The sequence below is a fragment of the Camelina sativa genome, chromosome 13 (assembly GCF_030686135.1).
Source record: "Camelina sativa cultivar CO46 ecotype springtype chromosome 13, ASM3068613v1".
Classification (NCBI taxonomy): Eukaryota; Viridiplantae; Streptophyta; class Magnoliopsida; order Brassicales; family Brassicaceae; genus Camelina; species Camelina sativa.
In genome coordinates this window covers 9,326,000-9,342,724 of record NC_141892.1, presented here as the reverse complement: position 1 = coordinate 9,342,724, position 16,725 = coordinate 9,326,000, and the positions used below count along the sequence as shown (strand labels likewise).

General features: G+C 33.0%; 1 protein-coding gene across 1 annotated transcript; it reads left to right on the top strand.

Moving 5' to 3' along the window:
• The first annotated feature begins 11,582 nt into the window (after positions 1 to 11,582).
• On the top strand, positions 11,583 to 12,479 carry LOC104736268 (thionin). Its single transcript, XM_010456222.3, has 3 exons — positions 11,583 to 11,872; positions 11,984 to 12,061; positions 12,163 to 12,479. The coding sequence occupies exons 1-3, from the start codon at positions 11,644 to 11,646 to the stop codon at positions 12,258 to 12,260; spliced, it is 405 nt and encodes a 134-aa protein (XP_010454524.1). The 5' UTR covers positions 11,583 to 11,643; the 3' UTR covers positions 12,261 to 12,479.
• The last annotated feature ends 4,246 nt before the right edge of the window (positions 12,480 to 16,725 follow it).

Sequence of the window (16,725 nt, the reverse complement as noted above, 5' to 3'; positions counted from 1 at the left end):
CGAACACTATTTTCTTTAATTGGCATCAAATTAGAAACAAAATATTATGAAACATTTCGATCATAATATTTTGTTTGACCATTTTTATGTATATATATATATATATATATATTTGTAAATGTTTTCTAATGATAAATTTCACTGATTTAAGTTAATAACAAAATATCGGACCTAAGCCAACAAGTTAGATTAATCATTTTCTCGTCGCCGATGGACAATCTTGACTTTTTTCATGTAGATGGTCAAGTGATACGTCTATTGACCTACCGACACCATATACCGTTTTGTGATTTATTTCCTTATTTGAACACTTCTCAGCGTAGAACGGTAGAAGTAGTCTTGTATGTTTGATTTATTTTATACGCATTGGTAAAAAACGAGATGAAAGGTTGGATTACGTATTTAGGTTAACAATGTATATTTTAGTATATATTGTTTATTTAATCATTTCTTGATGTTTTTTTTCTTGTGGCAAAAAAAAAAAAAAAAGAAGGCTAAAGGAACTAGATTTTGCAACTTTAAGAGTAGGTGACCCATTGTGAAAGTAGTCTTCCACGGCCTTTGTGGAAGGGCTAGAAGGATATTTCGGATGCTTCTATGAATCTGATGGAATAAAAGACATAACCATGTGATGACTCACTCCTTTCTTTTCATTATAAGAAAATCGTAGTTTGCATCATAGTAAGAAGTTTCAATTTTTGTGGAAGCTCTTGGAGTTTTTGACAATAACCATGTGCTGAGTGTTGACCAATCTGCAAACATGCAAGGAGACTGATAACTTCGCCTGGTCCTGGGAGATAAAACTTTAGCTTTATTTACAAATAAAAAAACATTATACAGTAAACAGTAGTTACTAATGCACCAAATACCATATACTATTAAAATATGCTTTTGTTGAGTGGAAGTATTTCTGCAAGTCTGTTTTAATTAATCATATTCAGATATGCATATAATGCATTGAACGTGTATAAAATTCACTATAAATTCTAGTGCTTATACATTCATGAAAGGCCAAGTGCAAACTCTGAAGTGTTACTGTTGAAACTTGAAACTAACGACAGTCGTATGTCGCTTCTTGGTTAGATCAGATGTATACTAGTTTGTTTGAATTATTCTCTACGAGTCACGTCTGATTGCACATGGACCTGAATGCTACAATATTTGTTTGTTCCCTTAGCCAAAGAAATCATACTGACTACTGTCATATACAACTCTGTGATAGATCGAGGCTCTATACTCACGTGGTTCTGAAATGATGAACTATTTTGATGTGCATGATGCCACACCTATTGATGACGTCGATATTCTACGTAACCTAACGCAGGTTCCATGCCCTTATCCTTTTTGTTCACATTATATATTATTTGCTAAATATAATTTATATTACCAGTTGTCTTTGGCATCTTATTATAAGAAAAGCAAAATTGACATATTGTTTCCGAAGTAATTGTACTGGTCGATCTGGATGAACTACTAGCTAGATTAAGTTGAAAGTATATAAATATAAATCGTTTGCTGTATATAAATAATGCCAGTTCAAAAGTAAAAGTCAACTACTGTCTATGTTTTTATCTAATTTTTTATTAGCGAGATGGAGCACATGTCGTAATTTTTGTTTGTCGGATTCTTAATCCTTATCACAAACCATTATGTTATTATGCTTATGTAAGAAACATAAGTTAATGTTTAATATAATTGATATGAATATGTAGTTAATTGAAAATTGGCACACTTGTTTTAAAATGCGTAATTAACAAAAATAATTAAAAAGGTTTGCAATCACACACATTTCGTTTAAGATAATAATATAGTTACTTTTATATTCTAAGAAAATCATAATTTAAAATAATCTGTTCATTATATAATTCTTTTAGTATCAAAAGAATATTAAAAATTTAATAGAGCATAATTAATAAAAACTGAAGAAAACGAAACTGTAACCATTGTTAGTTTAAAAAAATTTCTAGCATTTAACAAAAAAATAAAAATAATATTTTGTTGCACTTTGCAAAGTGTCCACAGTCCACAAATAAATATCTCACAAGTTCCATAACCAACCGTACCCAGTGGATCCAATTATCCCAAATTTACTAATTTTGATGATACCTTCCGGGCCCTATATTTGTTAACATGGCTTGCATGCTTGTCTTGTCAAAAACATTTTTAGGTCTGTAGTTCATGGTCAGAATAATTCCTTTATATTCGTTTCAAGTCTTTAACTAAACCTTTTGACATATCTATGTGTCCAGAACTAGTTAGCCATGAATACTTCTAGGGTTCTAGTTGTATCATACAAAGGTCCTGTTCTTTTTCCAATTGCTCATCAACCAATAAATGGGTAGAAATTCAGATAAATTTGTAGAGAGGATGAAAAAAATCGTGAAAGAAGGAGCCGCTCGATTCTAACAGTGACAAATATTGTATCATCGGAAATAACAACAACTCAAGTTTTTCACTATTGATGTCACCGACGATTATAATTAGGGACAATTGTGGTGTCTCTGTTATAATTTTTGCCTGCATCTTAGTCGCTATCGCTAAAGTAGCGACTACTAAACGAACATGCCCAAATAGATAATTATGCTACACTGTCAATAAGGAATGATCTTTTTTGTAAATGAGAACAATTGTTTTTAATAAAACGAAAATTAGAGAATTTACTACTGAAAATGTATTGCACTTGATAAGATCCATATGTATAAAATAAAATAACACATGAACGCGACGACATGCTCATCACGACTGCGATGAACTTCATTGTTTTCCCCTAGCAGATTTAGAAGGACATTTGAGATGATGGCGTCACTATTGATGATGTTTATTTTCTACGTAATATATAATCCCATTTTCATGTCACTATCTTTTAGGAGTGGGCCGTGGGCGTTCGGGTACCCATTCGGGTTTCGGGTCGAGTATTTCGAGTTTTCGGGTTTAGAAACTTAAGATCCAATCATATATTTTTAGATTTCGGGTTGAGTTCGGGTAATCACCCATCGGGTTTAGGTATTTTTGGATTTCACGCAAAGCCTATATTTCGGGTTCGGATCAGATTTCTAATTTTTTAATCCAAACCAAAGTAAAAGAGCCTGAAATCAATCTAAATTAAAAAAAAATTGAAATTAATCCAAATTCATTAAAAATGATTTTAATCATAAATATAAAAAACCAAAGTTATCAACCAAATTGAATTCATGAAAAGAAAAGAACAATTATAAATAACAAAATACCAAGTTTACAAGCCGATAATTTTTGACTTTTTAAAACATCAAATGACATCAAATTCAAAGTTAGAACTATCAAAATAAAATGATGACACATGACACTTATTTCTCACAACATGAGTAACATCACCAAACTCAAGCCTATCAACTTCATCACCTGGCGTCTTCAGATTTGCTCTCTTCTTGAGGAACATGAATTTCACTGCTTCATTGCTGATGAAGACAATACACTGCCATAAACAATCATCACTACTACTGGTGTCAATCAAGCAAACCCGAACTTTGCCGCCTGAAAACGTCAAGACAAGCTTCTATTCAAAGCCTTGCTTGGATTTCTTTCTCTTCAGGTTTAGTCCATCATTGCTCGTACCTCTACTACCCGTAACATATGGGAAATCCTTTCCAACACCTATGGGAAGTCATCTTGTGGCCGCATTCGTTAGATCCGAGACCAACTCAAGGAGAGTAACAAAGGCACCAAATTTGTCAATGAGTTTATGCGCGACATCATGGAAAAATCGGATCAACTTGCCTTCCTTGATGATCCTCTTCCACATGAAGATCTCCTTGACTACATCACCAGCGGTCTCAATGACAACTACAGAGCGATTTTGGAGATGGTTCAAGGACGTGACACACCGATTCCAATTGATGAGCTCCATGAAAAACATATCAACCGAGAAAACGCTTTGAAGGCTGCAGGTGAAACTAATGTCTCTGTTCGTGCAACTACTATTGTGACACATCCCTCTCGTCATACACATTGTGGTGGTTTCAATTCCTCTCGTGGTGGATTCCGTCCGCCTAGACTGTATCTTGGCCGGTATCAAATTTGCGGAGTTCACGGTCATGATGCTAAACATTGTCTGCAATATCTTCAGTAGTCACCACACTTTTCATACCCTGCTCCATAATTCTCTTACTCTGCTCCACCGTTCTCTCAGTTTCGTGGGTCTACTCCTTCTATGGCTCCTCATCTACCGCTTCCGGCTCCACAATGGCGTCCTCAGGCTCATCAAACCACCAATGGTTGCCAACCTGATCTCACTCCCTGTCTTCTTGATTGTGCTTCCCCCCATCACATTACCAGTGATCTCAGCAATCTCTCTCTGCAAACGCCTTAATACGGCAACAACAATGTGATGATTAGTAATGGTGCAAGGCTGCCCATTACTCACACTGGTTTATTCTCCTTTCCCTCGCACTTCAAACCTATTCAACTTCAGCATGTTTTATATGTTCCTGAAATGCGAAAGAATCTCATTCCGGTTAACAAGTTATGCAAAATGAATAACGTTATGGTCCAACTCTGTCAAGTGAATGATCTTCACATGGGAACAACACTTCTCAAAGGCAAGGCCAATGAAGGAGTGTATGAGTGGCCACTTTCCTCTTCAAAGCCTTTTGCTTCAGCTTATTCTGCAATAAATTCATCCTCTTTGGAATGGCATTCTCGTTTAGGACATCCAAACACTCAAACACTTCGTACTATGATAGTAAAATTTTCTTTACCAAGTTCTTCCTCTATATCTCCTACCTTAATTTGTAACTCATGTGTTATTAATAAGAGTCATAAACTTCCCTTCTTTACTTCCACTCTCACTTCTACTCGTCCGTTAGACCTACTTTTCTCTGATGTCTGGACATCTCCAGTCATGTCGGTTGATGGTTAAAAGTGTTATGTCATCTTTGTTGATCACTATACTCGTTATACATGGCTTTATCCTCTTTAAACAAAGTCTCAAGTTGCTCAAATCTTTCCCATCTTCAAATCTCTTATCGAATTCAACAACAAAATATATAGTCTCCTTATTCTATGACAATGGTGGTGAGTATCTTGCCATAAGACAATTTCTTGGTACTCACGACATCTCACATCTTACTAGTCCTCCACACACACGCGAACACAATGGTATGGCCGAAAGGAAACACCATCACATCGTCGAGACGGGTTTATCTCTCCTTGGTTGGTTGGAGTGTTTTTGTGGTACTTGAGACTTTGTGAGACTTCTGTGTGGCCCTGGTTTGAGTTTCATGCGTTTGGGAAAGGAGATCTGACTTAGAGCTTCAAGGAAAATGATGCTCGACAGCTGCGACGATCGACGCAAGGAGCGTGTCGGTCGATTCAAATGCGAGGACGGCGCGAGAAATCTAATGAGCATCGCTCGACGCATGTGGATTTTGGTTTTAGCAAATTAGAGATTTCAGGAAATGTCGAGCTGGCATCGATCGACACAAGAAGTCTGTCGGTCGACACCAGGTGACTACATCGATCAAAACAAGAAGTGTGTCGGTCGACACAACCTTTGCCAGGTGTCAGTCGACACAACATTTGCCAGGTGTCGGTCGACACCGTCTTTCAGAAGCAGCTGAGCTATGTTTGTTGCCTGGTTTTTTGTGTTATTTGTTGTTTGTTGATTGGAGATTTCAATTGCTTGTGCGTATAGCCCAATAGATGGGAGGATTGCCTCACAAAATATTTATAATAATATTCACGCATCTCATTTGTGTTTGTGATGCAGGTAAATGCAAAGTGTGATCGTGGAATCAAGGCGATGAAGAAGAGAATTTTCTAGTAGCTCGATTGGTTGTTGTTTGACTTTTGTTAGGTTGCTAGAGTTGAGTCATTAGAATGTTGCCTAGAATTGATGGTTCCTTGGTTCATGTTATTTATTTGGAATTGTTGGATAATTTCTTATAGATGGATTAATCTTGGATTATTGTTGTTGGTTATTTAATCTATTAGATTATTGTTGGTTAATGCTGGTTGATGTTGTTGGTTATTTCCGTTGTTGAATTGATTGGGGTTAGGTTGTTAATGAGTATTAATCACTAGTTTAATATTGTATTTAAAAAAAAAAGGTCAAATCGTTTCAATTTATGTCATCATAGTTACACGGTTAGCACGAATATACAAAATAGATATATAGTTAGCAAAACTAATAAGGAATAGTGACTCCCTATTAAGTATCCTAATTCAAATATATCAAGTAATACAAAAATTTAATTATCTTTCTGGTTAACCAAAAAGAAAATAAGAATAAGATTCAAAATTGTAACGTTCCACCGCACCTTGTTTAGTAGACCCCATGTCCAATCACTAGGTCCGTGAGTGCATTTCTATCCGACGGTCGGTTTGTTACGTCCAAGAGGTTTTAAAGACTTGTTTACTGTCCCTAAAAATCATCACATGATCTTTCTGTGTGTTTTGTCTTCACTCGCTTAGTTCCGACAACCACTTCCCAGAAAGTTACCCATCCTGAAAGTACTCTAGGTCAAGTACGCTTAACTCTGGAGTACTCTCATGACCCTTGACCGAAAAAATAATTGCACTTTGGTGACATAGGTGGCAAAATTGAGTTTTTTAAACCTATCCTCATGTCTCCTCGTTGCGCACCAAGACCATCACCCTCGACTATGTGAGTCCACTCGACTCCACACTCTTCTGGGTTCCGCTCTGATACCACTTGTAATGTCCCGACCGCTACCTCTCAGTGGCCCCATATCCACTTACAGTCCTAGGCCTACTCGCTTAGTGGGCCTCACGTGCTCTCACTAGGCCCATGAGTCCACCCATAACTGATGACCGGTTTGCTACATCCATGAGCCTTTAAAGACTTGTTTACAGACCCTACAAATCACCACATGATCTTTTCCTCCGTGTTTTCTTTACTCTCACAGTTCCGACAATTATTTCCTGAAAGGTCACCCATCGAGAAACTAGTCTACCATAAACACGCTTAACTTTGGAATTCTCTCGTGGCTTTTTACTAATTGCACTTTAATGATGTATATCAATTCTTATAAACATCTCTCCATGTTTGTGAAACCGGAATATCACAAAAACTATCCTTAGTCTGAATTAGATTGCCAATAAGATAAGGTTTGGTCCACGGAGCGTGTACACACAAAGTCTACAAAGAATGTGATGATAAGTGTATCAAACGAAGTTTGTGGCTGCTAAATGTAGACAAACTAGTATTTAAACGAACCTAGTTTCATCACCATTTCAGCAATACAAGCTTATACACTCTTCAAATATACATTTTGCAATCAAACAACAGATCAATCGAATGATGGAAGGCAAAACTTTGATTCTAAGTGTGTAAAATATTTAGTGGTCTCTAGAATATTTAGTACTCTAATATTATCAGTTAACTCTAACACACTTAAATGGATGAAATTTGTTTCAAATATTTTAGCACACCACTCAAATTATTTGGCAACAAGCATTTATTTGGTCCCAACAAATAATTCAAAACTCCAGTTCAAAACAAAAGAGTTGGCTAAAAAACAAGAATCACAAAACACGTTCTAACAAATTATTTGGATTTTTCTCACTCCAAATTAATAGAACGTACATGATAATTACACTGTTAGCAGAACCAATACAAAATAGTGAATATTAAGTATCCAATTTCAAAGAAGAAGATGATATAAATTTATCCTTAGTCTAAATCAGATTGCCATTAACATAAGGTTGGTCCACACGCAGCAAGTACAGACAGACTCTATAGAGAGCATGTGATAAACATATCATACGAAGTTTCTGGTTGCCAGTTGTAGACCCAACTAGTTTATATAAGTGTAATAGAAGAGAATAGAAGGTAATCTGTTGTGTATTCCAATGAAGATATACAAAGAGTTGCCTAAAAGTGATATAAGCCCGTATCAGAGTAAATCTAGGAATATAGAATATTAACATATATCCTAATCTAATAATAAGCGAGCCTTGTTTCATCACAATTTCATCAACACAAGCTTATAACTCTCCACATATACATTTGGCAATCAAACATACGGTTAAAGATGCATATATCGATTGGCTAGCTTAAAGCTTATTCGCAGTTTGATACACTTTCAGATTCCTCTACAAAAATTATGGATAAAATATATATTGCTTTACAAAAATTATGTATTTTACATCTCAGCTAGGAACCACAATCATTTGCACCATTTGAACAAACGACAAGAGCCACGGATCACTTTGTTGAGTAGAAATAAATATACGTTTGTTACTTTGTTTGGTGTCATATCAGAAGTTGCGGTGGCTCAATTGATATTGAATGTGATGCAGTTATGTCTATAAGGATTGCAACTTATTTTTTTTTGTAATGCAACTTAGTATATTGTGCCAATGCAAAATCATATCAATAGACAACAGATTTTCTGCTGACAAACTCACACTAAAAGTGTAATATGCAGAAATATTATTTTTCAGAAATGTTATATTTCTGAAAGTCCGTATGTACACACTTAATTTCCTATAGTATGCATGAATAAACCAATCCATATTTTAAAATGAAGATTCAATGAAAATTGAAAATAATCAAATAATGGCAACAAGCATTAATTTGGTCCTAAAGTAGTATTCAAAAAAAAAAACAGTCGGTAAAAACAAAAACAAACACAAAACACGTTGTAACAAACGATTTGGATATTTGGTTATAACTTATAACTAGAAGAGATTTGGCAGAAGCTCTGACAACCACGAAAGAGTTGGTTAAAAAAAAAATTAAGAAACACAAATTAAAACACGTTGTAACAAACTATGTTCTTATCTTTCTCTTTACAAGAGAAGTGATACAAACTTTATAGACATAATAAAGTAATAAACAAAATTATAAGATATTACATAATAATTACACGGTTAGCAGGATTATATAAAATATAACCCGCTGAACCAATACGAGATATGTGAATATAAAGTATCCTAATTCAAATATTAAGTTAACCAAAACGAAAAAAGAAGAAGATGATTTAAAGTATCCTTAGTCTGAATCAGATGCCTTTAAGATAAGGTTGCCCACGCAGCATGTACAGACAAGTCTATAGAGAGCATGTGTGATAAACATATCAAACAAAGTTTTACCATTATGGAGGATTTGTTTGGAAAGGTCATTTTTTTTGTCTCGTTTGTAGACTGTCCAAGATTGATAATTATTTGTGGAGTAGTAGAATTTGCACCCACGGGATGTTGTTATTCTCTTTTACCAAAAGACTGAGAACAAGCTGAAATTCTACTTCTACTTTCAAGATTAAAGTTTATGCCCAGAGGAGTTTGTTGATACGATTTGCCCGTCCTTGATAAGTGTCCAAGACATACGTGTTCCATTTATGATTGCTAAGTTTCTGTTTTATATACCACATTTATCGTGTGGGGGAGTATTGGTGTATGGACGGACAGTCTATGTTGAGTTTTATTGATGTCGGTTATTATAAACTCTAATATTGTTGTAAAGTGCTATATTTAAATTTGTATCATTGATTAAAAAACAACAAAATAATAAATAGTTTCCTTCGAAACTCTTCTCTAGTTTCTTCAGCATGAACAAACAACCAATCAATATTTTTAAAAAAATCATTTTATTCACAGAAAATAAACAAATCATGGCCACAAACATTCATTTGGTCCCGCGAAAAACAAACAAAAGATTAAACACCAATATATTGCCGAACAATCTATTCTTTTTACAGTAAACCCGAAATATATATATAGAGAGATATTATTCTTTTGGTTAAAGTTTACGTGTGTGACACCACACGGAAGCATGTAAAATATTTACTACTATAGTATTATCAGTTAACTCTAAGGCACTTACCCAAGCATTTATTTGGTCCCAACATATAATTCAAAACTCCAATACAAAGAAAAAAAAGAGTTGGTTAAAACAAAAAGAAACACAAAACACGTTGTAACAAACTATTTGGATTTTTGTCTCGTATTTTAATTTGCCATCAGCTAGGCAGAAGCTCTGACAACCACGAAAGAGTTGGTTAAAAATAAATTAAGAAACTCAAAACACGTTGTAAAAAACTATGTTCTTATCTTTCTCTTTACAAGAGAAGTGATACAAACTTTATAGACATAATAAAGTTATAAACCAAATTATAAGATATTCTATTATATTAATTGAGAAGTACAAATATGAAACTAACTTTAAAATGTGTAAAAATTACATTTAATTGCCATTAGAAAAACATAATTAAGTTTAGTTAATTAATTAAATAAAGATAATTAATTAAAAAATAAAAAAAGCTGATAGATCAAATATAAAAAAAACTAGAAAATAAAAAATATATTTTCTCTCCCTAATAAATTATGGACGAAAATTACTAAATATTTTTTAAAAAAATATAAACCACAGAATTTCAAAAATTAAGATTTTATATCCAAATACACAATAAATTTATTTTTAATAACTAAATTTTGAAAATTTTGTTAAGATTTCAAATTCTGATCCTCCTATCATCTTTATTTTCTTTTATTTACAAATTGTTTTGAATTTTCATATAATACTTATGATTAATAAAATACAAAAAATTTTCTGCATATGTTATATGAATTTTTTAAAAACGAATATATATTACTCAATCTATAAAAAATGTGTGTTTTAATTTCCACATTGGCGGGTTACTAAAATTAAATTTATATAGGTGATAAATTAATAATTTTTATTTGTTCACAATTATAATATTAAAATTACTACTTCATATTTCACAAAATAATGATGCAAATGCAACAAACAAACAATATAAAACTGTTATATACGTCAAAAATAAAATACTATAATATTTTAAAATAATTAATATTCAAAAAAACTAATAGATTTATAGAACAATTAAAAATAAATATTATATCAAAAAAGTAACTTTAAAAACATATAACAATAATTTTTATTATTATATTAGAATTTTTTTTTAAATGTTGACTGTGCTATCTCCTAGTGACATAATAATTACACGGTTAGCAGGAATATATACAATATAACCCGCTGAACCAATACAAAATATGTGAATATTAAGTATCCTAATTCCAAATTAAGTTAACCAAAACGAAAAAGAAGAAGACGATTTGGATTTTTGTCTCATATTTTAATTTGCCATCAGCTAGACATAACTAGAAAATATTTGTTTCTAACTTATAACTAAAAATTTGAAATTGCTATAACCACAATAAATAAATTAAATAAAGAACACGCAAAACTTTATTGACAGAATGGTCATAATAAAAACTCTCTACTCATACGTATGTTATAAAGCTAATTATAAACGTCATCATAATTACACAGTTAGCACGAACATACAAAATATATATAGCCAATATAACTAATAGTGACTCCCTATTAAGTATCCTGATTCAAATATATCAAAGTAACACAAAACTTTAATAGATTTGTTTTTCTTTTTTCTAGTTAATCAAAAATAAAAAAGAAGAATAGATTAAAACTATATATCCTTAGATTGCCATTAAGATAAGGTTTGGTCCACACAAAGTCTACAATGTATCAAACGAAGTTTGTAGTTACTAATGTAGACCAACTAGTATTTAAAAGAGCCTTGTTTCATCACCATCTCATCAATACAAGCTTATAACTCTCCACATATACATTTTGCAATCAAACAACTGATCAATTGAGAGATGGAAGGCAAAACTTTGATTCTAAGTGTGCTCGTAATAAGTCTTGTGATGGCGCAGATCCAAGTCGAGGCAAAGAGTTGTTGCCCGAACACAACTGCTAGAAATTGTTACAATGTATGCCGTCTTCCTGGAACTGGTAGGGAAACTTGTGCAAAACTTTGTGGATGCAAAATTATTAAGGGAACAAAATGTCCTCCCGGATATACACATGACATTCTTGGAAACTCTGGTAATTTCATCTTTTTTTTTTCTTTGTTGTTTCATTAAGTTATAGATTTTACATGTTAGACTAAGATTTTTATGCAAGTTCCAAGAATTTTTTATTTTTATTTTATTTAAGGTGATGTTGTTAACGAATACTGCAAGTTGGGTTGTGCATCCTCTGTGTGTGATACCTTAACCACTCTCCAGAACTCCGGTAACGCAAAAACTCATTAATATTATAATAATTATTTTTATTATTAGATTTTTGGACCAAGTGAAAAATGAATTAATCCTAATATTGTTTATGTGAATTAGATGCAAGTGAAATTGTGAATGGAGCAGTTGTACAATGCACCGACGCATGTTCTGAGTTCTGTACCAAGGGCTCATCCAATGCAGTTGAAACTGCCTAATAAGCATATCCACCAACTATGTGTTGTTTTTTCCCTGTTTTCAATAATTGTCGTGTATTTGACAAAAAATATGCTAGTCTTGAGCTAGCATCTACTATTTCCTGGTTTTCTATGTGACGTAGAAGAAGGTCATTGATCCGTAGATTGTTTACCCCTTCTACTTGTTGTCATCCAAATAAAAAATAATATTGTGTCTTTATCTTCTATGATCAAAACAAACTCTCGATTTAACGTAATTTTCTTACAATCAGTTCATATATATATCTTCACAATCACAACATCCAATACCAACTTAGCAAAACAGTTAAGACTTACAAATCTCAAATTATAATACCGTGTATAAACCATTCAGAATGCAATCCGATAGGTTGACGTAATGGAAAACTTATAGTTCTAGTCATGATTGTTAGAGTAGTAACCCAACAGACCTTTCGTTTTGATGAAACCGTAAGACAACTTGTGACTCTTGATCAAGTAACTAACTTATGTAAATGTGACATTAGTTATATGAGATTTGATTATACTGCAACAATGTGGAATGATAACGCCAGTCTTGAACCAACAATTTTGTATCCGAGTTCTTGTTATCAGTCGTAGGTTTCTTATCCGGGCATAGTATCTTAGAAAGTAAAGAACATGAACTGCCAATGATACAAAGAATCGATTATGCTTACAGTTCTCCAGTGAAGACATTAGCTAGACTGGTCCTGTTGTTTGCAATATTTGATTGAATTGCAGAGCTCAGACACAATCTGTAGAAGATGATTCTTATTATTATACAAAGGTCTTTACACACACACACACATATATATATAGATACTCGTATAGAGGATACTCTAGGTTATAGCCATAAACATAATGTTCTGTAAATGACATGATATGAAATATTGAGGTATTGAATAATGTATCATATCGTCTCCGTAACACTCCCCTTCAAGAAGGAGGGGCTGATGACACTCCAATCTTGTTTCTCAACTGAAGGAAACGTGTTCTTGGGAATTGTTTTATCAGAGCATCCACCAGCTGATCTTTGGTATTGACATGACAAACGCGTAGGAGGCCTTGTTTTATCTGCTCTCATAAAAAGTGGTAGTCTAGAGCAATGTGCTTCATTTGTGAGTGGGAAATCGGATTGGCACAGAGGAAGGTTTCTCTGACATTATCACAATAGATAACAGGCACAACACGAATAAGGATTCCAAGCTCAGTTAACAGGTTGCAGATCCATCGTAGCTCAGCAAAGGTGTTGGCAATGGCTCAGTATTCAACTTCGGTTGAGGAGCGAGCAACACTCTTTTGCTTCTTTGATGTCCACGAGATAGCATGAGTGTCCATATAAACAATGTATGCATTTGTGGAGACATAGTCATGAGTATCACGTGCCCAATCAGCATCATAAAAGGCTTTGAAAGGTGAGAATATTTTTGTGGCAGAGAAAAATATCCAATGAGTTGTTGTTCCTGCCAAATAACACAAGATACATTTTGATGCTTGCAAGTGTTCTTGGGTAGGACGGTGTAGTGACACGTACAAAGGGGTAAAAGGCCAAATAAATATCTTCGGAAACACGAGCCAGAAAGAACTCAGAAAGAAGGAGAAGTTGAAATAAATAGGAACTGTCGAATGATGTCCAAAGAAATATCAAGTACAGTGGCGGACGCACGTTGACCATGGGTGTGGCACATGCTCCACTCTATTTTTTTATTTTCCTTGAATAAATAGTATAATATTTATTTATATACCCTCTAATTTAATTATTAATCTTATTAGTGCTCCATACTAAATATTTGTCTGTATCCGCCCCTGATCAAGTAGTCGGCAAATTGATCAGATGGCTAATGCAGGATTTATGAGCCTACGTACCAAGAGGCTAGCGTATCTGGCCGAGAGACAAACGTTCGCAGTACCACAGACCGTCCGACCATCCGGCGGTGACCGTACCATTAATAGAATATTTGTGTTAGTAGGAAAGGAAACCCACTAAATATTATTTTATTTGAGCTATTTATAATAGCGAGAAGGGAATTCACTACCTAATATTTTATTAAATCGAATCACACTAAGTGGAAAAGAATCGACGAAGTGTTTTTATGTTTTTAAAAGTGGACAAGTGTTGGGCAAAATAAAGAATTGTGCCACTTATGAGTAAGAGTCCAGCGAGTGACACATCACTTGTAAAGGTGTCATCACACACTCGCCAAGTGTTAGCTGGAAGAATGTGGTGGCGACACTTCACCCCTACGTGTGTTAAAGGCAAGCTCGCCCCAAACCTTTTATATATAGCCATTACTCTCTTCATTTTTGGAGAAGGAAATAAAGAAGAAGATGCCCAAAGGCTGTTCGAAGCAAGAAAAATAGCCAAGAGTAATCAAGCTATGAGATAGTCTTCCAAGCTATTTCTAAGGTTTGATTGTGAGTTAAACTTGAAGATGGAAAGCTGATCGAGAAGTTATCCAGATTTTTCAATCGAAGATCCGCGAACTAGTTTCTCGTCTTGAGAACTATGTTCAAGAGTAAAAAATCCGGTTTATATCAAAGCAAGGGAGGTTATGTTGTGAGAAGAGTAAGAAGGAAGGTTATGTTCAATTTGGGCCGAAGCCTGTCAAGATCGATGTATAACTCACGACTCATCAATCCTAAGTCAAAGGATCCAGAAACTCAAGGCCACTATTCTTGAACAAATTATATTAGAGTCCGGCTTTCCTTTCTCATTATTACGGGTATGAAATGAAAATAACGAAAAGTTGGATTCTATTGTCAACTATTCCTATCGAAAATAGGATTGACTACTGATTCGAGCCATAGCACATGGTTTCATAAAACCGTACGATTCTCCCGATTTAAATCAAACTGGTTTTACATAAAGAAGATTTGACTCATCATGTTCTATTCGATACGAGTAGGAGAAACGATATTCTTTGCTTAAATTTTTAAAAATAGAAAAATAAAAACTAAATCAAGATGATATGAATTAATCATTTATTCTTGCGCCAAAGATTTTCCTATTTCCAAACACTAGGGACGACTGTGATGAACTGTTTAATGCTTTTCCCGCCTCGTACCACACTCTCAATCACCTCGTACATCCGAGTGAGATCATGGCGTCACTATTGATGACTTCAATATTCTACGTAAAGTAATCCCATTTCCATGTTATTATCACCTTGGCCGCCTTAGTTGATTGATTAGCATTACATATTATTATAATATATTTTCTTTTGCTAATATATAATAAGATAACACATGTCTTTCACATTTTATTATACGATTATATAAAATCGAAGTTGTTGAATCAGGGAAAACGGCAAAAAATATTTTCGAAGAACTTACGATGTATAAGGTGCCATTCATCTCACGCGAAATCGCGAAAATATAACCTTCCAAGTACATATAACTGTATATTTAAGGAAACAAACGACATGATGACAAAAAAAAAACAAACAAACGACACGCATAATTTAACTTAGCTGGGTGCATATTTCATTTAAATATATATTAACATTTTTGAAGTACATTTGTTGTTTTATTCTTAAAATTATATTTATTAAAAAACTTATTTATAAATTTAATTTTTAAAAATTTTCAAAAATAATATTTACTTCAAATTTTGTTTTTTTAAATATTTTACGTTTCATTCCAACTAAAGAAAACAGCTATCAATATTACATTGAAACAGAAATTATGATATATTAACCACATTTTCTATTGTTTTTAAGATATTCTATATCTGAATCATTTGCAAACAAAGAAACCAACAATTTGATTTTATGTTGTTTTCCAAATTCCGTGAGTTTTGATTCTTAACATAAAAAAACTTAGATTCTCATTTATTTACATATTATAATCAATATATAAACATAATGAATTTTCAAAATATGCAAAATTAAAAAGTTTAAAATATTATATAATATGGTTATATAGTAAATGAGTTATAAGAAGGACATGTTGGAATCATAAAATATTATTAAATTATACGATTTAATATATAAAATCAAATTGATTTAATTACGATTGTGTAAAATAATGAAATGATTAGGAAAAATATGACTTAATAACAGCTTATAAATTAATTATTATGTATTTAGATCTCTTATTTTATATTCTAATAATTAAAAATCCAAATAGAATCTTAAACACTAAACAAAATAAACTAAATATAACAAACAAATGTCATGCAGTACTACGAGTTATAAATTAATAAAAAAATTTAGCCAGGCAAACGGTCAAAAAATTTAATTATTTATCTATTTACAAAACATCTGATATTTAACAGATAAATACAACCTAAAATATAAAAATTTATATATCTTTGGTATACTACCAGTTAAAATCTAGTTGGTTAAACTGTATTTTAGAGGTTGATATCACATGATTAATGGAATTCTTGGATTTTGTATTGGTGGACTTTCAAATACATATAACAACAACACTAGGCGAATTTATAATTGTAAAAATATGTGGACAA